The 22,684-nt window shown below is 43.3% G+C and overlaps 1 protein-coding gene across 1 annotated transcript; it reads right to left on the bottom strand.

Moving 5' to 3' along the window:
• Positions 1 to 13,073: 13,073 nt before the first annotated feature.
• Positions 13,074 to 16,663, bottom strand: LOC134984625 (uncharacterized). The gene is made up of 5 exons (XM_063950170.1): positions 16,165 to 16,663; positions 15,685 to 15,792; positions 14,559 to 15,095; positions 13,905 to 14,477; positions 13,074 to 13,263 (listed from the first exon to the last, which is right to left on the bottom strand). Exons 1-5 carry the CDS (start codon positions 16,655 to 16,657, stop codon positions 13,238 to 13,240), a joined length of 1,737 nt encoding a protein of 578 aa, XP_063806240.1. The 5' UTR covers positions 16,658 to 16,663; the 3' UTR covers positions 13,074 to 13,237.
• Between the last annotated feature and the right edge of the window lie 6,021 nt (positions 16,664 to 22,684).

The raw sequence follows: 22,684 nt of genomic DNA, 5'->3' as shown, positions 1-22,684 counted from the left end.
TGGAAGATCAGGAACTGGTGAACGAATGCCAGTACCAAGAAGATGTTGGTGTCAAGGGTACCAAGGAGCTGATAAGGGCCAAGGATTCACTGCTGCAGGTGAGGTCTAGTCTGCCAGTGACACCTGAACCAGCTGTCCAGTTTGCTATGCTAGGGGAGGCCCAGAAATTATCAATTGAGGGCGTAGAAGACATTTCATACCCAAGGGAGGGGGTAGAGGATTTTGAGGGGGGAGCACGTGGAGAAGAATTACAGATACTCGCTGCTCCCCTGCAGCCAAATTCATCCCAGTGGTTAAGTGCAGAAGAAGGGCCCCAGCCACTGACTATCCCTGCCAGGTTTCCTGATGCAAGCCTGGTGATGCAGATTGTGCTACCCTGTGATATCTCATAAGTAGAGGGAGTAATGTCACTCAAAATGGGGGAGGGGGAGGCAAACCACTGTCCAGATGCACCAGAGGTGATGGAGGTAAAGTTCCCAGGGAATATAGTGTTGGGGATGGAGAGTGAGGACCCCAGAGACCAGATTTTATTGATGCAGCTCACTCCCCACTCTTATGCGCCAAATATAAAGGGAGTGTTGTCACCTAAAAAGGAGGGTGGTGAGGGAAGCACCTCTGATGATAGGGGTTACCCACCACCAATCAGGCTGTTTAAACACAGTGCCTGGGATACTGGAGGGGGTCTTAAAAACTGTGAACTGCTGAGCCCAGACCCTCCACCGCCAGATGGAAATGTAAGCCCACACTTGTTTGACCCAGGCGGTCCAGATGTGATGTCTGCCCATCCCAAATGGGTTACTCTTGTCACTGAATCGCAACGGTTGGAAAAAGTAGGGGAGGTTTGTAACGGACACAGCCCCAACTGGCTCATGAGGAGTACTTTTTGCCAGCCTGTTTCTGGATTCAGTGAGTTAGTGTAAAGAGACAGGACAGAACTTGGTTATCACCTATACAGCATGCTGCCTGGATTCCCAATAGAACTGGACATCACATATTATTGTAAAACATCATCCCTTTGTTATATGTGTTTGTGTTTATCAGGGAATAATATGTCTAGCCTGATGTTTTGTACAGAATGCATATGAAGATGTATATATATATGTATATATATATATATATATATGAATGTACTGGTTATCGTATTATAGTTTGTAAAATAATGTGTCCCCCCCCATGTGACTGCTTTGATAACCTGTTTGTTTGGTGTTGGAGATACAGCCAGTATCAGATGTCAGTCCATACACCCCACTCATTTTTCCCCACATAATGGATTCCAGGCCACACAATGAGATTAAGTAAGGTTAATTTAGTTAACATCTATTGTGTGCTAGAGGACATGCCTGGACATGTGAAAGTAGGGCTATCTGAAAGTGTTCTGTAGTCGGCCCCTTTAATGTAACCAACCCAATACAGAGCCAGAAGGTGTCGCCTTATGGTAGGACAGACAAAGGTTTGAGGATAACAGAGGCTATTGAAACAGAGAGTGCACGGAAGTTCCTGGCCTGAGAGGAGTGATGTGTTTGGCTTCTGAAAGCTACTGGTAAGATAGTGCTGCCGGTATGCTGAGGCCTAGAAGCATTGTTGGGATCTGCTGATTTCAAGAGGCTACTGGACATGCTCTGAGGGAGAGATCTACACAGAAGGACAGAGAGAGTGGCTGTACCTCTGGAGTGGAGACACTGACTAGGCATTGTGGTGCTGTCAGTGGCAAAGGGCACTGTGTGAGCTGGTATCCCAGACCAGGGGACACATAACTACTACTGGCATGTGACATCAGGAGACTGTAATTCTAAACTACTGTGGGGACTTAGTAAGTAGGATACCATCCTGGCATGTAATAGTTACTGTGTTGTGTACTGTGTGTGTATATTTACAATAAAGGGCATTTGCCACTTTACTAAACTGTTTACCTGAGTGATCTGAGAATCCGTATCTTAACAGAAGCTATGAAGAATATTAGTTTGCTGGGTTCCAAATCCTCAGCTATGGCAATTTTGGCTCGTAGAGCACTGTGGATTCGCCAATGGAATGCAGATGCGGAATCAAATAGAAATATTGAGGCGCTCCCCTACAAGGGTGAGGTCCTCTTTGGCGACAAGCTGGATGCCATGATTTCAACAACTACCTCAGGCAAATCAGCATTTCTCCCTTCTGCAGCAGCAACCGCTAAGAAAGCGTCTCATTCTCATACGATGCAGTCCTTTCGGCCCAGCAGATACAAAAAGGCCAAAAATGCCTGCTTCTCCGCAGGAAGAGGGCGGGGAAGAGGTAGGAAGCCTACCACACCATCAGGCTTGCAGGAGCAGAAATCAACCGCTGCTTCTGCAAAAATCACAGCATGATGCTGGGACTCCCCTGCGGGACTACGATCAGGTGGGGGCGCATCTAAAGATCTTCAATCAGGTCTGGGTGCACTCAGATCTGGATCCTTGGATAATACAAATATTATCTCAAGGTTACAAGTAAGAGTTTCAAGAGCTCCCCCATGCCAATTTTTCAAATCAGCCTTTCCAGTTTCTGTTCAAGACAGAGGAAAGGTCCTGGACGCATTACACAAATTATGTCATGATAAAGTAATTTCCTTGGTTCCTGTACTACACCAGGAACAGGGATTTTATACAAGCCTGTTTGTGGTACCAAAGCCGGACGGCTCGGTCAGACCGATTCTAAACCTAAAATCTCTGAACCTTTTATTTAAGAAGATTCAAATTCAAGATGGAATCCCTGAGAGCGGTGGTCTCCAGTTTGGAGGAGAAGGAATTTATGGTGTCAGTGGACATCAAGGATGCTTATTTGCATGTTCCAATTTACCCTCCACACCATGCATACCTGAGGTTTGCGGTTCAGGACTGCCACTACCAGTTCCAGATGTTACCTTTCAGGCTCTCCACGGCGCTGAGAATATTTCCGATCTTCAGGAGTTACTGGTAGAAGATCCTTGGCCTCTTCCTCTTCGAGAGGACCTGCTTCAGCAAGGGCCATTGGTTTATCAAGACTTACCGAGGCTGCGTTTGATGGCATGGCTGTTGAGTGCCAGATCCTAGCCCAAAAGGGTATTCCCAAGGAAGTAATTCCCACACTTATTCAGGCCAGGAAAGGAGTAATGTCTAGACATTATCATCGCATTTGAAGAAAATGTCTCCTGGTGTGAATCCAAGGAGTTTCAATTAGGGCGTCTTCTCCTATTTCTACAGGCTGGTGTGGATGCAGGTTTAAGATTGAGATCTATCAAGGTCCAGATTTTGGCCGTGTCCATTTTCTTTCAGAGGCAATTGGCTTCACTTCCTGAGGTTCAGACGTTCATAAAGGGGGTTCTGCTCATCCAACTACCATTTGTGCCTCCTGCGGCACCATGGGATCTTAACGTGGTGTTGCAGTTCCTTAAATCTGATTGGTTTGAGCCTCTACAGGAGGTGGAGTTAAAGTTTCTCACTTGGAAAATGGTCATGCTGTTGGCCTTGGCATCAGGCAGAAGGGTGTCTGCGTTAGCGGCTTTGTCTCACAAGAGCCCTTATTTGATCTTTCGTGAAGATAGGGCTGAACTGAGGACGCGTCAGCAATTTCATCCTAAGGTTGTATCTTCCTTCTATGTGAACCAATCTATTGTGGTGCCAGTGGCTTCTGACACCTCAGCTGTTTCTAAGTCCTTGGATGCCGTCAAAGCTCTGAGGACTTATGTCATGAGAACGGCTCGTGTAAGGAAAACAGAAGCATTGTTTATCCTCTATGATCCCCACAAGATTGTGTGTCCTGCTTCTAAGCAGACTATTCCACACTGGATCAGAAGTACGATTCAGCATGCTCAGTCCACGGCAGGTTTGTGGTTACCGAGTGCCCAGGGGGTCTCGGCTTTACAGATTTGCCGAGCAGCTACTTGATCAGGGGCAAACACGTTTGCTAAGTTTTGCAAGTTTGACACCTTGGCTGCTGACGACCTTCAATTTGTCAGTCAGTTCTGCAATAACTAACGCACCTTCCCGCCCATACTGGGAGCTTTGTAACATCCCCATGGTACTAAAGTGGACCCCAGCATCCTCTAGGACGTAAGAGAAAATAGGATTTTAATATACCTACCAGTAAATCCTTTTCTCGTAGTCTGTAGAGGATGCTGGGCGCCCGCCCAGTGCTCCTTTTTCTTGCATTATGTTAACATGTGTTGAGTTGTTCTTCAGCAGTTGCTGTAATGTTATTCATGCTCGCTGGCATGTTTTCTGTTGTATGCCAAGTTGTGCGGCATGGCTGAACGGTGTGAGCTGGTGTTAATCTCGCCACTCACTTAAATGGGTGTGGTATGTAAAGTCGGAAGCATGATAATCGACAATCATTTGATCGGCAACGGTACTTCGGCATAGCTTTTATATCGGCACATTTTACATCGACAGTAACTGAAGGTAGACATTATGAATGTCGGCCAATGCACTATGTAGACATGAACTACATCGAATTATTAATATAGACAGGTATATAATGTCGACATATTAAAACAAGACATGGTATTTGTTCGGCAATATAAACATCGAATGTTACTATACATCTACATGTTAATGGATCGACTAACAACATGGTCGGCACATCTGTCATCGAATTAGAATAGGTCGACAATAATAACATCGACTAACAACATGTCCGGCTCATCTTTCATCGAACCAGAATAGATCGACAATAAGAACATCGACTAACAACATGTCCGGCTCATCTTTTATCGAATCAGAATAGGTCGACAATAAGAACATCGACTAACAACATGGTCGGCATCTTTTTCATCGAAACTAAGAAAATAAGAACATGAGTCCACGTCTAAATGTCTAAGCCGTGGCACTACAGCTCCCAGCCTGCCCTTCAACCCCTCACAGCGTCCCTTCAAATGCCAGGCTCGACTTTCACCCTGCAGTCACATACCTGAAGGCATGGGCACCCCCAGTCTCAGCTCTGCACCCCTTCTCCTAGCTGACCCCCTGCCCGCTAATTCCAGGCGGACAGACCCAGGCGCGCGTCGTCATGCCGTCTATGCAGACAGGTCTTTTTTAAGACGTTCCCCGTCTAAACCTCAACCCCTACCCGCTACTTCCAGCCGTGGCACTACAGCTCCCAGCCTGCCCTTCAACCCCTCACAGCGTCCCTTCAAATGCCAGGCCCGACTTTCACCCTGCAGTCACATACCTGAAGGCATGGGCACCCCCAGTCTCAGCTCTGCACCCCTTCTCCTAGCTGACCCCCTGCCCGCTAATTCCAGGCGGACAGACCCAGGCGCGCGTCGTCATGCCGTCTATGCAGACAGGTCTTTTTTAAGACGTTCCCCGTCTAAACCTCAACCCCTACCCGCTACTTCCAGCCGTGGCACTACAGCTCCCAGCCTGCCCTTCAACCCCTCACAGCGTCCCTTCAAATGCCAGGCTCGACTTTCACCCTGCAGTCACATACCTGAAGGCATGGGCACCCCCAGTCTCAGCTCTGCACCCCTTCTCCTAGCTGACCCCCTGCCCGCTAATTCCAGGCGGACAGACCCAGGCGCGCGTCGTCATGCCGTCTATGCAGACAGGTCTTTTTTAAGACGTTCCCCGTCTAAACCTCAACCCCTACCCGCTACTTCCAGCCGTGGCACTACAGCTCCCAGCCTGCCCTTCAACCCCTCACAGCGTCCCTTCAAATGCCAGGCTCGACTTTCACCCTGCAGTCACATACCTGAAGGCATGGGCACCCCCAGTCTCAGCTCTGCACCCCTTCTCCTAGCTGACCCCCTGCCCGCTAATTCCAGGCGGACAGACCCAGGCGCGCGTCGTCATGCCGTCTATGCAGACAGGTCTTTTTTAAGACGTTCCCCGTCTAAACCTCAACCCCTACCCGCTACTTCCAGCCGTGGCACTACAGCTCCCAGCCTGCCCTTCAACCCCTCACAGCGTCCCTTCAAATGCCAGGCCCGACTTTCACCCTGCAGTCACATACCTGAAGGCATGGGCACCCCCAGTCTCAGCTCTGCACCCCTTCTCCTAGCTGACCCCCTGCCCGCTAATTCCAGGCGGACAGACCCAGGCGCGCGTCGTCATGCCGTCTATGCAGACAGGTCTTTTTTAAGACGTTCCCCGTCTAAACCTCAACCCCTACCCGCTACTTCCAGCCGTGGCACTACAGCTCCCAGCCTGCCCTTCAACCCCTCACAGCGTCCCTTCAAATGCCAGGCTCGACTTTCACCCTGCAGTCACATACCTGAAGGCATGGGCACCCCCAGTCTCAGCTCTGCACCCCTTCTCCTAGCTGACCCCCTGCCCGCTAATTCCAGGCGGACAGACCCAGGCGCGCGTCGTCATGCCGTCTATGCAGACAGGTCTTTTTTAAGACGTTCCCCGTCTAAACCTCAACCCCTACCCGCTACTTCCAGCCGTGGCACTACAGCTCCCAGCCTGCCCTTCAACCCCTCACAGCGTCCCTTCAAATGCCAGGCCCGACTTTCACCCTGCAGTCACATACCTGAAGGCATGGGCACCCCCAGTCTCAGCTCTGCACCCCTTCTCCTAGCTGACCCCCTGCCCGCTAATTCCAGGCGGACAGACCCAGGCGCGCGTCGTCATGCCGTCTATGCAGACAGGTCTTTTTTAAGACGTTCCCCGTCTAAACCTCAACCCCTACCCGCTACTTCCAGCCGTGGCACTACAGCTCCCAGCCTGCCCTTCAACCCCTCACAGCGTCCCTTCAAATGCCAGGCTCGACTTTCACCCTGCAGTCACATACCTGAAGGCATGGGCACCCCCAGTCTCAGCTCTGCACCCCTTCTCCTAGCTGACCCCCTGCCCGCTAATTCCAGGCGGACAGACCCAGGCGCGCGTCGTCATGCCGTCTATGCAGACAGGTCTTTTTTAAGACGTTCCCCGTCTAAACCTCAACCCCTACCCGCTACTTCCAGCCGTGGCACTACAGCTCCCAGCCTGCCCTTCAACCCCTCACAGCGTCCCTTCAAATGCCAGGCCCGACTTTCACCCTGCAGTCACATACCTGAAGGCATGGGCACCCCCAGTCTCAGCTCTGCACCCCTTCTCCTAGCTGACCCCCTGCCCGCTAATTCCAGGCGGACAGACCCAGGCGCGCGTCGTCATGCCGTCTATGCAGACAGGTCTTTTTTAAGACGTTCCCCGTCTAAACCTCAACCCCTACCCGCTACTTCCAGCCGTGGCACTACAGCTCCCAGCCTGCCCTTCAACCCCTCACAGCGTCCCTTCAAATGCCAGGCTCGACTTTCACCCTGCAGTCACATACCTGAAGGCATGGGCACCCCCAGTCTCAGCTCTGCACCCCTTCTCCTAGCTGACCCCCTGCCCGCTAATTCCAGGCGGACAGACCCAGGCGCGCGTCGTCATGCCGTCTATGCAGACAGGTCTTTTTTAAGACGTTCCCCGTCTAAACCTCAACCCCTACCCGCTACTTCCAGCCGTGGCACTACAGCTCCCAGCCTGCCCTTCAACCCCTCACAGCGTCCCTTCAAATGCCAGGCTCGACTTTCACCCTGCAGTCACATACCTGAAGGCATGGGCACCCCCAGTCTCAGCTCTGCACCCCTTCTCCTAGCTGACCCCCTGCCCGCTAATTCCAGGCGGACAGACCCAGGCGCGCGTCGTCATGCCGTCTATGCAGACAGGTCTTTTTTAAGACGTTCCCCGTCTAAACCTCAACCCCTACCCGCTACTTCCAGCCGTGGCACTACAGCTCCCAGCCTGCCCTTCAACCCCTCAGAGCTTCCCTTCAAATGCCAGGCCAGACTTTCACCCCTGCCACTCCTGCCTGCCCTCATCCCTTTTTGTTTCCCCCTAAGTATGTCTCAACCTAACTTTGAACATATTCCGCACAGAAATGTACCACAATATTCATTTTCCTAGTTCCATTTTTTTTGGTACTAATTATGAACAATGTCGTAATTCTCCCTCCTCCTCCTCCTCCTCGGCCACAAACACACTATACACTATCGATATATAATCTTCCTAGAATTCATTTCTTAAATCTCCCCACCGCCACACTGGCGTCAGTCTACAAATTTTCCTTTCCAAGTAAAATAATTCAATTAACTACCACAGTTACAAAAACTTTGTTAAAGCTATTATCTTGTCCAGGCTACACTTGTCTTCTCTCTAAACCCATGACTCATCAAACCACAGACAAGTCTGCTATTATCTCTGTGTCCTTTCAGCATACTATTCTCACAAATGATTTATGTCCTCTATCATATCTTCCCCCTATTACTTAGTTATATACCCCTTAAAACAACAATCTTATACCAGCAAAATATTCCCCAGAAAAATCTCAAACCCTTATGATACTCTAACCATGGTTACATACATCTAGTGGCAGTTAATGAATCCAACAGTTACATATAGGTTCAATCTTGTCATCCCTATTCTCAAAGTTATCCTCCACCCGAAATTACCAGCCCTTAGTCCACCGCCAGTATTAGCAGTACACCCTTATTTTTCAAACTACTCCAATTCCACTCCTCTCCCCTTTTATTTCTTTATGTAGAATTTTTGGCACAATGTTAACACACTATAAAAAAAATAGTACTCTGGAAAGATGCATCCTGTTAATAGTGCTTACCTCGATGCCACAGCAAGCCTTGGAACTGCAGGTTAATAATTGAACCTTATTCCATGGTATTGATCATGGCAATTCAAGACCCTACAGCCAGCTTGCAGACATCTAGCTTAATGGAATGGCACCCCCAGTCCCAGCTCTGCATCCCATTTACACCGGGACACAGTAGCCGCAAATTCAAGCCTCCCAGACCTATGTTCGTCTCTTCCTCTCATCGATACATACCGTTCTTTTTTAAGACGTTCCCCGTCTAAACCTCAACCCCTACCCGCTACTTCAAGCCGTGGCACTACAGCTCCCAGCCTGCCCTTCAACCCCTCAGAGCTTCCCTTCAAATGCCAGGCCAGACTTTCACCCCTGCCACTCCTGCCTGCCCTCATCCCTTTTTGTTTCCCCCTAAGTATGTCTCAACCTAACTTTGAACATATTCCGCACAGAAATGTACCACAATATTCATTTTCCTAGTTCCATTTTTTTTGGTACTAATTATGAACAATGTCGTAATTCTCCCTCCTCCTCCTCCTCCTCCTCGGCCACAAACACACTATACACTATCGATATATAATCTTCCTAGAATTCATTTCTTAAATCTCCCCACCGCCACACTGGCGTCAGTCTACAAATTTTCCTTTCCAAGTAAAATAATTCAATTAACTACCACAGTTACAAAAACTTTGTTAAAGCTATTATCTTGTCCAGGCTACACTTGTCTTCTCTCTAAACCCATGACTCATCAAACCACAGACAAGTCTGCTATTATCTCTGTGTCCTTTCAGCATACTATTCTCACTAATGATTTATGTCCTCTATCATATCTTCCCCCTATTACTTAGTTATATACCCCTTAAAACAACAATCTTATACCAGCAAAATATTCCCCAGAAAAATCTCAAACCCTTATGATACTCTAACCATGGTTACATACATCTAGTGGCAGTTAATGAATCCAACAGTTACATATAGGTTCAATCTTGTCATCCCTATTCTCAAAGTTATCCTCCACCCGAAATTACCAGCCCTTAGTCCACCGCCAGTATTAGCAGTACACCCTTATTTTTCAAACTACTCCAATTCCACTCCTCTCCCCTTTTATTTCTTTATGTATAATTTTAGGCACAATGTTAACACACTATAAAAAAAATAGTACTCTTGAAAGATGCATCCTGTTAATAGTGCTTACCTCGATGCCACAGCAACCCTTGGAACTGCAGGTTAATGATTGAACCTTATTCCATGGTATTGATCATGGCAATTCAAGACCCTACAGCCAGCTTGCAGACATCTAGCTTAATGGAATGGCACCCCCAGTCCCAGCTCTGCATCCCATTTACACCGGGACACAGTAGCCGCAAATTCAAGCCTCCCAGACCTAGGTTCGTCTCTTCCTCTCATCGATACATACCGTTCTTTTTTAAGACGGTCCCCGTCTACACCTCAACCCCCATCCTCTACTTGAAGGCGTGGCACTACAGCTCCCAGCCTGCCCTTCAACCCCTCACACCGTTCATTAAAATGCCATGCCCAACGTACACTCTGCAGTCACATACCTGAAGGCATGCCCACCCCCTGTCCCAGCTCAGCACCCCAACTCCTGCCTGACCCCCTACCCGCTAATTGTAGCCTCCCAGACCTAGGTGCGTCTCTTCATATCATCAATACATACAGGTTTACTTTAAGACGGTCCCCGTCTAAACCTCAACCCCTAACCGCTACTTCAAGCCGTGGCACTACAGCTCCCAGCCTGCCCTACAATCCTTCACAGCGTTCATGAAAATGGCAGTACCATAATGGATGTGCACCCACTTAACTTTCTGTGCACCCCAAAACCCTATTAAATCTCAACACGTTTGTTTCTGTAAATAGTATCATTTGAAGAACAGTGAAAACACACTATATTTCGTTTAGATTCAACAAACAAAAGAATTAATATAATTTAAATGTTAATATTATTAGCCCTTCCTATTTTTTTAAATACTACATTTTCATTGGTACAGTAAGCCAAACGTTATTATGAATAACTCCTCCTTCTTTCTAAGCACTAAATGATTGTGAAAACACAGTGCTATATATAGTTACATCCATTACTCGTATTCAAGTACTCTGTGGTTTATCCATATCCTACCGATTTTTCTTCAAGAATGGCCCAAGAAGCTTCTTTTCGTTTTGTTCCTTCCCGGAAAGGAATGCTACTGAACATCGATGGCTACCTTCTTGCAAAGAACAAGCAGCGCGGTGATGTTGTGTATTGGCACTGCACGGAGCGTCAGACGGGACCTTGCGCTTGCTTTGCTAAGACCACCATAGTGGCTGGACAGCATCAGCTGAACACTCATGGCGAACATAACCATGCCCCTAAACCAGAGAAAACTGATGTGGCTTTAGCTCAGGCAGCTATCAAACAACGTGCTCGGGATACCAATGATCCCCCATCTCTCATCATTCAATCTGTAACTGCAGATATCCCATCAACAAGTGCTCCCTGTATGCCCAACAGGGAATGTCTACGACAACTAGTAAAGAGAGCCAGGAGAGAAGATTGCCCTGCAGAACCGACCTCCCTGGATCAAATTGATATCCCACCACATTTGTCCCACATTGATGACATTCAATTTTTGGCAAAGGACACAACTTTCCATAATGAACGAATACTTTTATTTACTACTGAATTAAACTTAAGAAAACTTCATGAAGCAGCTTGTTGGGTTATGGATGGCACATTTAAAACTTGCCCAACCTTATTCCGTCAGATTTATTCCATTCATGCTATGATCGGAACCGATGAATTAACACAAAGATTTGTTCCACTTGTGTATGGATTGCTGAGTAGCAAGACCCAAGATTGCTACACTAGATTTCTTGAAGATCTACAGGATTATGCTTTACAATTTGACATTCAGTTTGCTCCACAGTTTATTTTAACTGATTTTGAAAACGCAGCAATACAAGCTGCAAAGGATGTATTTCCAGACAGCACACATAAGTGTTGTCTGTTTCACCTTGGACAAAACATTTGGAGAAAAATACAATCCTTTGGACTTTCAACACAATATGGACATGACCATTCATTTTGTTTGAAACTAAGGCATCTTCAAGCACTTGCATTTCTCCCACCAGACGAAATTCCTGCTGCCTTTGAAGAAGTAAAAAAAATAATGCCACCCAATGTGTCCCCTTTAATGAACTATTTCGAGGAGACTTACGTTTTGGGACGTTTTAGAACCAGTGGCAGAAGTCAAACCAGATCTCCCCCACTTTTCCCACCTCACATTTGGTCTGTCTATGATAATATGCTTGGTGGTATTCCAAGAACCCAAAACAAGTTGGAGGGCTGGCACAGAAGGTGGAACATAGTCCTTGCCGAAAAAAAACTTGGCCTCTACAAAGTAGTAATGGCATTTCACAAGGAGCAAAAGGTAACAAAGACCCTTCTTGAAAAAGTGTCTTTGAATATTCTCAAAACCCCCCCAAAGCGTGACCAAAAAAATCGGGAGGAAGCTCTCCAGAAATGCATATCTCAGCTTGGGAATGTGGATTTGGTTGAATTTCTCCGTTCCATTGCCTTCTATCTTAAATATGACTAAGTCCCTAGTCAATATCACTTTCAAATTTTTTATTCAAGTTTCAAGTTCATAACACTGTTAATTTTTTGTTTACTTTAAAGAGAAAAAAAAAAGTGGTTATTGTTTTAGTATGAAAATCCTCTGGATCATACAATGACAGATTATAATATTATCAGGTAAGTTGCAAAGCAAATAAGTGATATGTAATAATTTACTTTTTCAAATATTAGCCATTTTAAAATTATTTATCTCTAAAATAATGTTACTTACGATACGTTATAATGTTAAATTTATTTTTTAGGTTTTTTTGGAAGAATACAGAAAGTAATGTTCAACAGGATCAAACAGGGAATACTATGAACAATCTTCAATCAATACTCCTAATTTATTGATAGAATGCTTATTATTTCTAAACCTTATTTTTCTGAAACTAAATGCTATATCTCATATAAATGTTTGTTTGATTAAAATAAAATTAAAAATTTTAACGTGTTTTTTTTACTTTAACATCATATAAAATAACCACATCCTCCTCTTTGTAGAATAAGTTAATCACGCAATTTCTAGTTAATTATTGCGCGTGTATGTATTCACAATCTCCATGGTACATTCTGATAGTGTCTTTTGCCAAGTTAGTTGTTTCTATCAAATAGCCTAATACATGCTTATCTGAACCCCCAACCTATTTAATTCACTTGTAATATAAACTTTAATATTTACTCTGTTACATTAATCACTAATACATAGTACTAATTCCAAAATTTTTCGTAAAGACAGACTCGCACACACATATATATATATATATATATATATATATATAAATATTAAAAGCACGTAAAAATTAAATAAATCATATTTTTATTATTGATCTTTTTTTTTTTTCTGTTAAGGCAATTGTAACAACAGATATCACATATTTCGTTTAAATTGCATAACTTTAATATAATTATTTAAATCATTTTGTCAAAAAACATTCAAATTAATTATAATTAATCTTTCAACCATCTTTATTAATGTGTTAACTGTCAAAATGTTAATTCAATGAAAATATAAAATCATTCTTGTATTTCTTTTTCTTTGTAGAGTATACCTCTATGTATTTTTCAACGGTTTAGGCTTCCAGATGTTCCTTAAAAAAGTAAAAAAAGGTAAAAGGTCAAACTTTAATGAAACTCGGACACCCACGTTCAGCACTATTCTATGTACCTGTATGTCTCCATGTCTGCGTATACACAGGCACTCAACCTAAAGCTACAAAGTTAATATCAAAACAGAACACCCTCCCAACCATATAATCAAACACTATTACGGGCCACAAATTTACCAGTTATTACTTTAAAGCTGTATGCAAGGCTATTGGCCCTCATTCTGAGTTGATTGCAGCAGCAAGAAAGTTAGCAATTGGGCAAAACCATGTGCACTGCAGGAGGGGTAGATATAACATGTGTAGAGAGAGTTAGATTTGGGTGGGGTGTGTTCAATCTGCAATCTAATTTGCAGTGTAAACCTAAAGCAGCCAGTATTTACCCTGCACAGAAACAAAATAACCCACCCAAATCTAACTCTCTCTGCACATGATATATCTGCTTCCCCTGCAGTGCACATGGTTTTGCACAATTGCTAACTTTCTTGCTGCTGCGATCAACTCAGAGTGAGGGCCATTGTAAATTTAATATTGGTCATCTGTATGTTTGTCTTGCTGTCCTTGATGTGATAATTGCTGCTCTTACACTACATACATCTCTTGCTGTGTTACTTGTTCTTCCCTACCTTGATTTAATTGATGCTCCTCTGTTGTTATTCCCTGATTCGGTAGTGCATATGTCCCAAAAGCTAAATGAGTTGATTGAAGGTGATATTGCCTTGCCATGTTGTCATCTGTAGTGTTTGTTGTTTGTGGTTCTGTATTTTGTCTTCTTTGTTGATGTTGTGTTTCAATGTTGGTTTCCCCACGTGTTTGTGTGCTTGTTCCCGATGTCTGTGGTATTGAGGTGGAAATTTCTCTTCCTTGATTGATCATGAGCTGAAGGAGGTTGGCTATCATCCTGGAGTTGGTAACAGAATCATACTGCCATACCACCATATGTTGTATACTCTGTTGAATTTGCTGTGACTGACAATTAAATATTTGCTGATTTTCATTCATATGGCTTAATAACGAGGTCATCGAAGAAAGTGCATTTCCTTGTGACTGCTGTGTGGTTGTTATTTCATCTAACCGTTGCTGCATTTTTGACAATGTCTGTTGCATGTTATCCAATTTGTTTTCTATTCTCTGTATATCTTCTTTCATTTGTTGCTCCATGCACCCCATTCTTTCACTGATGGTATCATGGTTTCCATCTGCATGTAAATAAAAAAAATATATATAATTCATTTTTTATATGTTAAAAATTAACAGTAGGAAGTTTTTAAAAATAATACCTGTCCCATGCAATGTTTCCGTGTTCTCTTGCTCTATTGTTGCGGTCGCCTGCAATGTTGGCAAAGTCTCATGCATTATTCCCTGTTGAACAGTTGGACTGATGTCCTGTGCTATATTGTCCTGTTCTGTTATCACTGTTACATGCCTTGAATCCTCCTGTACGTTTTTCCTAGTGTCATGGACCGTGTCCTCATGTTGTGTTGTCCCTTGCAAATGCTGTGATTCCTCCTCTGTTGTTTGCATTGTTTCATGCACTGTGTCTTGATTAAGTCTTATGACATTTTCTGGAAGGGTTTCATGATGATATATTGCCTTTCTTTTAGGCAATGTGGCCTCCACAAAATTTGGTATGGGCTCATTCTCAATAGTCTCTTGCATTGTTGTTCCGTGCTCATGCACATTTTCTTCTGGAGCCGTTGTGCCTGTGACCTGCACAGTTGTCTCCTGCGTTTTGGTTCTTGCCTCCTTTTCAATGTTCTCCTCCAAAGTGTCCTGTTGTCTAAAGGACACTCTTCTACGTCGCTTGCTCATGGTATCTGTAACAAAAATTAAAATTACATTATCTTTATTAAAAACCATTCTTAAAACCATTAAGACCTTCAGGATTTTAGGTATCTAAGAGTATAACAAAACATTATGTATTCATTACATACCACACCCATTCAATCATAGTGGATTGCTGGATTGCTGCAGCTAATATGTCAGCAGTTGTGAAAAACAATGTGCATTGCAGTAGTAGTAGATTAAAAATAACATAGAATTGTATTTGTGTGTCATCATTTATGGACATATCAAAAACTGACTTCATTATAGTCAAATTGCAATTTATGCATATTATACATACCACACACAAATGTAATTCTTTTTACACATGTTATATCCACTTCTCCCTGCTGTGCATATGATTTTTTACAATTTCTATAAATTTGGCTGCACCAACCATGTCTGAAATCAGTATAAATTTAAAAAAATATGAACTTTTTTACGTCAACTGTTTACACGTAATGATTTATATATATTGAGCAGCATATTTTTTGATTAAGGCCCAATTTTTTACATCTCTAATATTTTTTTATTAAAAATACATATAATATATAACATAATAATTGGTTATTAATTTATTACCTTCGGGATCTGACAAAGCTGGTGAATGTTTCTTCTTGGATGAATCAGACTTTGTTGGAGTCGCCTTCTTATTTTTTGAAACTGTTTTGATGCTCTTCTGTTGTTTTTCTGCACATGTAAAATATAAATAGTACAAATGAGTGAACATATATATTTAGCAATATATATATATAGCAATATATATATATATATATATTGCATAGACAGGCTGCACTCTTGGCATTTGAAATAAAGACAGACAGGCAAGTCTATCTGTTTTTATTTCAAACGCAGGAAGTTCTTCCTGTCTCTGAAATATATATCATTGGACACAGCATCTTTGTTACCATTGTTAGGACACCGGCAATAAGATATGATTTAATGTACCTTTGTTACTTGTGAGGTCTGTGGACTCTGTGCTTATATATATATATATATATATATATATATGTATGTATTTCGCTTTTTAATTATTATATATACCAAAAATAATTTATTCACCTGTACTGCTAGGTGCTGCACTTTCTTCATGGTGTACCAGCCGAAAATAATCCTTACACTTTTTCTCCCATGTTTTCTGTAACTTATGTCCTGCTTGGATCTTATTGTTAGTTACCCTCCTGCAGTCTCTGAGTCTTTTTTTTATGCTGGACACTGTTCGCTCTGTATTCCCTGCACAAGACACATTTCTTGATATTTTCTCCCATGTTGTAATGTTGAAGCGGTTGTGTTCATCTCTATATTTTGACCCAAATAGTTGCATGTTAAATTTAATTACATCATCAATGAGAGTTTCAGTCTCATCATCTGTGAATTTAGGTGCCCTGGTGCTTGTTCCCTCCTCTGCCGATTCTTCTTCCTCCTGTGAATCTCTATTTACATGATGCTGCGTTCTTTTTTCAAGATCATCTTCGCTCTGTCTCCTTGGTTGGTTGGTATTTTCTTGTTCTTCAGTTAAAGATAGGGAACAATGTATTCTTTGCTCCTCCTCCATGTGTTATAACTGTAAATTACATTAAATATATTGATTTTTAATAATACTTAATCTAAAGATTAGCATTATAGTAAATACAATATTTATATTGTAATAATAATATTTTGTTTTCAATTACCCAATAGTAAAATTTAAAAATGAAAATCTGAAATTATATTGGTTTTATAAATGTGAAGACATATTTCGATGTGTATTTTTACTTTATAAGATATAACATTATTTGTGTATATTTGTTGACCAATAATTTTTACGAATATATTGACACGGAAAATATTTTATATCTAAAAAATAGAGCATATAACAAAAATATTAAATATTTATTTTATAATCTTTATTACATCTTTAGATTTCAGAAAACAATAACACTATATTAATTAATACACATGACAAACTTTCTATATATACAGGTTGAGTATCCCTTATCCAAAATGCTTGGGACCAGAGGTATTTTGGATACCGGATTTGTCCGTATTTTGGAATAATTGCATACCATAATGAGATATAATGGTGATGGGACCCAAGTATAAGCACAGAATGCAGTTAGGTTACATATACACCTTATACACACAGCCGGAAGGTAATTTTAGCCCATATTTTTAGTGACTTTGGCCATTGAACAAAGTGTATCTACATTTACAAAATTCATTTATGTTTCATATACACCTTATACACACAGCCTGAAGGTCATTTAATACAATATTTCTAATCGCTTTGTGTATTAAACAAAGTTTGTGTACATTGAGCCATCAGAAAACAAAGGTTTCACTATCTCACTCTCACTCGAAAAAGTCCTGATTTCTAAATATTTGGATATGGGGTACTCAACCTGTATAACATTTGTCAATTGTTCAACACTGAAAATCAAGAATAACATGTTTCAGCTTTAAATAGATCAACTATTAAAATAAAAATAGCAATATAGTACAGTTATTAAATTGTAATCCATGTTATATATGTATAATTGTAACACATGCACTAATGTATTACCACTGTAACCTAAGGCACATTTATATCTAACCAAATCAAACTAAACCACAACAGCAGTAGTATTCTTACATCCACAACCATAATATATCTATATATATCTATATCTATATCTATATATATATATAGAGCATGGCACTATAGTTCATCATTTAAATGATACACCTTTATATATATATATGTAATTAGCATAAATAGGCACCGGTATAGTATTTCAGATAGAAATCTACATTATATGTATCACAGTAGCATATTCGAGGAAATATACACATATATATAGGATGCACGTCAATATATAGAGAATAATATAGAAAAAATATATTTTTTAGGATTATGCAATGCTTTAACAATAAATAATAGATTAATATCTAGTTGTATTTTTATCACACACACAATAGGAATAAAGCTTGCAGTATTAGCACAAAAAATATACATACACCACGCAGTTGTGTTGCACCTTATACAATGTCAACTGTAGTGGTAGAACGCACATATATAGTGCCGCTTATATATAGTCCATAGTATTTGTGTCCCTTATGCAATGCACCCATTACTAGTGCCTCTTATGTCCACAATAATGCTAAAACTTCCTAAGTAGCCCTTTTATAATGCCCTTATTAGTATTAAAACCATTATTTCTTGCATTAAAGCCAAACACCTTGTATAGTATTGTCCATAGCAGTAATGTTGCAGGTATTAATTCCCAGTCAGTTATCCTCAGTTGTTATGACTCTCTATTCGACCCAGTGGTAATGTCCCCAAGTTGTTTAGCATTACTGGGGTTTGCACAACTGTAGGTTTATAAAAATTATTAATGTCCACAGTATAAATGTACCCTTTACTTTGGCCATATTTTTTTTCAAACATTATTAATTCCAAACTGTATTTAGCAAAACATTAGTTTGCCATCTTGTACTCTGCCCTCTTGTAGTTTGCAGCACAGTAGTATGCCCCGATTATGTTAGATCAAATTTTTGACACTATTACAAACATTATAATACATTAATTTTTAAATCATAAATAAAAATCACTCAGATCATATTCAACAAGCAACGCTACTGCATACGTCCGCTGCAGTCCTCATTCCGTCCTCTCCTCTTCACTATGGGAGAGACGTCATGACGTCTATCCCATAGCGCACACTGACAGAGCCTTGAGGCATACCCTTTACCTTTAAATCCCTTTACCTCGACGACTCTATGTTGGACATGGGCACGCATTACAATTTAAATACTTGCAGTGTTTCTTGAACCCAGATGTAACAGTGTCCGTCCTCTTCACATAATTAAACACAACATAAAGTTTTAGTAATTACAATAAAAAATTATGTATATAGAGTAATGCATACTTACGTGTTGCAGGTGTTTAAATTCAAAGGAATGTTCGTTGGAAAATATTGTTTGCTGGAAGAGTATTCACTGCAAAATAGCTGAAACAGTTGGTCAAGGTTAAAGATAAGATAGCTGCCGGTCAGCAGCGTTGTGCTTTATCACAGCTACAATGTTCTTCTCTGACAGAAGCCAATTCCAAAACTCTGTCACTCTCAATGTCAATGAAGGGAAAAAGGCGGCTAAACAAGGAAGTGAGCAATACTTATAAAGACCAAAAAAAGCGCCAAATTTAAAAATGTCATAGGTTTAAACAGTTTAGCATGTGATTGGTCCGCAAAAATATACATACATTGGGTAGGATACATTCATATTGGGCGGGAAATGCTGTGGAACTACAAGGCTCAGCATATGCACACTATTCTGCAGTGTCCTAGTATTTGCCCATAAAAAAAGAGAGTGTCCTGACTGCAGACAGTTCATTTTAAATGTGTGTAGCCCTGGTAGTCAGCCCGGGTGTATCTGTCGCCCGCCGCTATGATGCGCCCAGGTTTAGACGTTACCCGCGGTCTGGATTTGGGCGGGAAATGCTGTGGAACTACAAGGATCAGCATATGCACACTATTCTGCAGTGTCCTAGTATTTGCCCATAAAAAAGAGAGTGTCCTGACTGCAGACAGTTCATTTTAAATGTGTGTAGCCCTGGTAGTCAGCCCGGGTGTATCTGTCGCCCGCCGCTATGATGCGCCCAGGTTTAGACGTTACCCGCGGTCTGGATTTGGGCGGGAAATGCTGTGGAACTACAAGGCTCAGCATATGCACACTATTCTGCAGTGTCCTAGTATTTGCCCATAAAAAAAGAGAGTGTCCTGACTGCAGACAGTTCATTTTAAATGTGTGTAGCCCTGGTAGTCAGCCCGGGTGTATCTGTCGCCCGCCGCTGTGATGCGCCCAGGTTTAGACGTTACCCGCGGTCTGGATTTGGGCGGGAAATGCTGTGGAACTACAAGGCTCAGCATATGCACACTCTTCTGCAGTGTCCTAGTAATTGCCCATAAAAAAAGAGAGTGTCCTGACTGCAGACAGTTCTTTTTAAATGTGTGTAGCCCTGGTAGTCAGCCCGGGTGTATCTGTCGCCCGCCGCTATGATGCGCCCAGGTTTAGACGTTACCCGCGGTCTGGATTTGGGCGGGAAATGCTGTGGAACTACAAGGATCAGCATATGCACACTATTCTGCAGTGTCCTAGTATTTGCCCATAAAAAAGAGAGTGTCCTGACTGCAGACAGTTCATTTTAAATGTGTGTAGCCCTGGTAGTCAGCCCGGGTGTATCTGTCGCCCGCCGCTATGATGCGCCCAGGTTTAGACGTTACCCGCGGTCTGGATTTGGGCGGGAAATGCTGTGGAACTACAAGGATCAGCATATGCACACTATTCTGCAGTGTCCTAGTATTTGCCCATAAAAAAGAGAGTGTCCTGACTGCAGACAGTTCATTTTAAATGTGTGTAGCCCTGGTAGTCAGCCCGGGTGTATCTGTCGCCCGCCGCTATGATGCGCCCAGGTTTAGACGTTACCCGCGGTCTGGATTTGGGCGGGAAATGCTGTGGAACTACAAGGCTCAGCATATGCACACTATTCTGCAGTGTCCTAGTATTTGCCCATAAAAAAGAGAGTGTCCTGACTGCAGACAGTTCATTTTAAATGTGTGTAGCCCTGGTAGTCAGCCCGGGTGTATCTGTCGCCCGCCGCTGTGATGCGCCCAGGTTTAGACGTTACCCGCGGTCTGGATTTGGGCGGGAAATGCTGTGGAACTACAAGGCTCAGCATATGCACACTATTCTGCAGTGTCCTAGTATTTGCCCATAAAAAAAGAGAGTGTCCTGACTGCAGACAGTTCATTTTAAATGTGTGTAGCCCTGGTAGTCAGCCCGGGTGTATCTGTCGCCCGCCGCTGTGATGCGCCCAGGTTTAGACGTTACCCGCGGTCTGGATTTGGGCGGGAAATGCTGTGGAACTACAAGGATCAGCATATGCACACTATTCTGCAGTGTCCTAGTATTTGCCCATAAAAAAGAGAGTGTCCTGACTGCAGACAGTTCATTTTAAATGTGTGTAGCCCTGGTAGTCAGGCCGGGTGTATCTGTCGCCCGCCGCTGTGATGCGCCCAGGTTTAGACGTTACCCGCGGTCTGGATTTGGGCGGGAAATGCTGTGGAACAACAAGGCTCAGCATATGCACACTATTCTGCAGTGTCCTAGTATTTGCCCATAAAAAAAGAGAGTGTCCTGACTGCAGACAGTTCATTTTAAATGTGTGTAGCCCTGGTAGTCAGCCCGGGTGTATCTGTCGCCCGCCGCTGTGATGCGCCCAGGTTTAGACGTTACCCGCGGTCTGGATTTGGGCGGGAAATGCTGTGGAACAACAAGGCTCAGCATATGCACACTATTCTGCAGTGTCCTAGTATTTGCCCATAAAAAAAGAGAGTGTCCTGACTGCAGACAGTTCATTTTAAATGTGTGTAGCCCTGGTAGTCAGCCCGGGTGTATCTGTCGCCCGCCGCTATGATGCGCCCAGGTTTAGACGTTACCCGCGGTCTGGATTTGGGCGGGAAATGCTGTGGAACTACAAGGCTCAGCATATGCACACTATTCTGCAGTGTCCTAGTATTTGCCCATAAAAAAAGAGAGTGTCCTGACTGCAGACAGTTCATTTTAAATGTGTGTAGCCCTGGTAGTCAGCCCGGGTGTATCTGTCGCCCGCCGCTGTGATGCGCCCAGGTTTAGACGTTACCCGCGGTCTGGATTTGGGCGGGAAATGCTGTGGAACTACAAGGCTCAGCATATGCACACTATTCTGCAGTGTCCTAGTAATTGCACATAAAAAGAGAGTGTCCTGACTGCAGACAGTTCATTTTAAATGTGTGTAGCCCTGGTAGTCAGCCCGGGTGTATCTGTCGCCCGCCGCTATGATGCGCCCAGGTTTAGACGTTACCCGCGGTCTGGATTTGGGCGGGAAATGCTGTGGAACTACAAGGCTCAGCATATGCACACTATTCTGCAGTGTCCTAGTATTTGCCCATAAAAAAAGAGAGTGTCCTGACTGCAGACAGTTCATTTTAAATGTGTGTAGCCCTGGTAGTCAGCCCGGGTGTATCTGTCGCCCGCCGCTGTGATGCGCCCAGGTTTAGACGTTACCCGCGGTCTGGATTTGGGCGGGAAATGCTGTGGAACTACAAGGCTCAGCATATGCACACTCTTCTGCAGTGTCCTAGTAATTGCCCATAAAAAAAGAGAGTGTCCTGACTGCAGACAGTTCTTTTTAAATGTGTGTAGCCCTGGTAGTCAGCCCGGGTGTATCTGTCGCCCGCCGCTGTGATGCGCCCAGGTTTAGACGTTACCCGCGGTCTGGATTTGGGCGGGAAATGCTGTGGAACTACAAGGCTCAGCATATGCACACTATTCTGCAGTGTCCTAGTATTTGCCCATAAAAAAGAGAGTGTCCTGACTGCAGACAGTTCATTTTAAATGTGTGTAGCCCTGGTAGTCAGCCCGGGTGTATCTGTCGCCCGCCGCTGTGATGCGCCCAGGTTTAGACGTTACCCGCGGTCTGGATTTGGGCGGGAAATGCTGTGGAACTACAAGGATCATCATATGCACACTCTTCTGCAGTGTCCTAGTAATTGCCCATAAAAAAAGAGAGTGTCCTGACTGCAGA

This window comes from Pseudophryne corroboree, assembly GCF_028390025.1.
Source record: "Pseudophryne corroboree isolate aPseCor3 chromosome 3 unlocalized genomic scaffold, aPseCor3.hap2 SUPER_3_unloc_7, whole genome shotgun sequence".
NCBI lineage: Eukaryota > Metazoa > Chordata > Amphibia > Anura > Myobatrachidae > Pseudophryne > Pseudophryne corroboree.
The sequence above is the reverse complement of the archived record's forward strand: the minus strand, read 5'-3'. Positions and strand labels throughout refer to the sequence as shown.

What these genes read in the sequence shown, in the direction of transcription:
- LOC134984625 (XM_063950170.1), bottom strand. Translation starts at nt 16,657, where the DNA reads ATGGAGGAGGAGCAAAGAATACATTGTTCCCTATCTTTAACTGAAGAA. An exon ending in TGCAGCACCTAGCAGTACAG is followed by an intron (nt 15,793 to 16,164) that starts GTGAATAAATTA and finishes TTACATGTGCAG; the next exon opens with AAAAACAACAGAAGAGCATC. An exon ending in AGCTTTGTCAGATCCCGAAG is followed by an intron (nt 15,096 to 15,684) that starts GTAATAAATTAA and finishes TTTTTGTTACAG; the next exon opens with ATACCATGAGCAAGCGACGT.